Below are 343 nucleotides of genomic sequence, written 5' to 3' on the forward strand. Positions count from 1 at the left end.
TAAGACGAGCGTTCAAGCAGCAGCATGCCTCGACAGATGGCTTCACCTGTAACGCCAAGCGCTGCGAAACGAACACCCGTGGGAGGGTACCGGCAACGAAGACCTTCAAGAAACGCCTTACCTTGCGCTGCTTCTGTCGAAGAACCACGTGCTCCATCCGCTCAGAGCCCTGTAATGCCACAATAAACGGCAACCCTAGCTCCCGAGGGTCTGACCGGTGGAAGGGCGGTCTGAATCTTCAAAGGTATGCTAAGGAGCATGCCGAGCAATGGTTACATTGTCAGCCCGCCGCCTTACCTCTTCATGGGCTCGATCTTGTTCTCGCCGTTTCTTAGTGACCGCG

The 343-nt window shown here is 56.0% G+C and overlaps 1 protein-coding gene across 1 annotated transcript in view; it reads right to left on the reverse strand.

Annotated features, from left to right (window-relative positions):
- Positions 1-343, reverse strand: part of EMH_0023050 (GTPase domain containing protein, putative) — a gene marked incomplete at both ends in the record, with an annotated part of 4824 nt that overhangs the window by 872 nt on the left and 3609 nt on the right. Inside the window, one exon of the mRNA XM_013502065.1 lies at positions 47-169. Coding sequence (XP_013357519.1) covers positions 47-169 — 123 coding nt within the window. The remainder of the gene's footprint in view (positions 1-46; positions 170-343) is intronic.

Source organism: Eimeria mitis, genomic scaffold, assembly GCF_000499745.2.
Source record: "Eimeria mitis Houghton genomic scaffold, Emh_scaff820, whole genome shotgun sequence".
NCBI lineage: Eukaryota > Apicomplexa > Conoidasida > Eucoccidiorida > Eimeriidae > Eimeria > Eimeria mitis.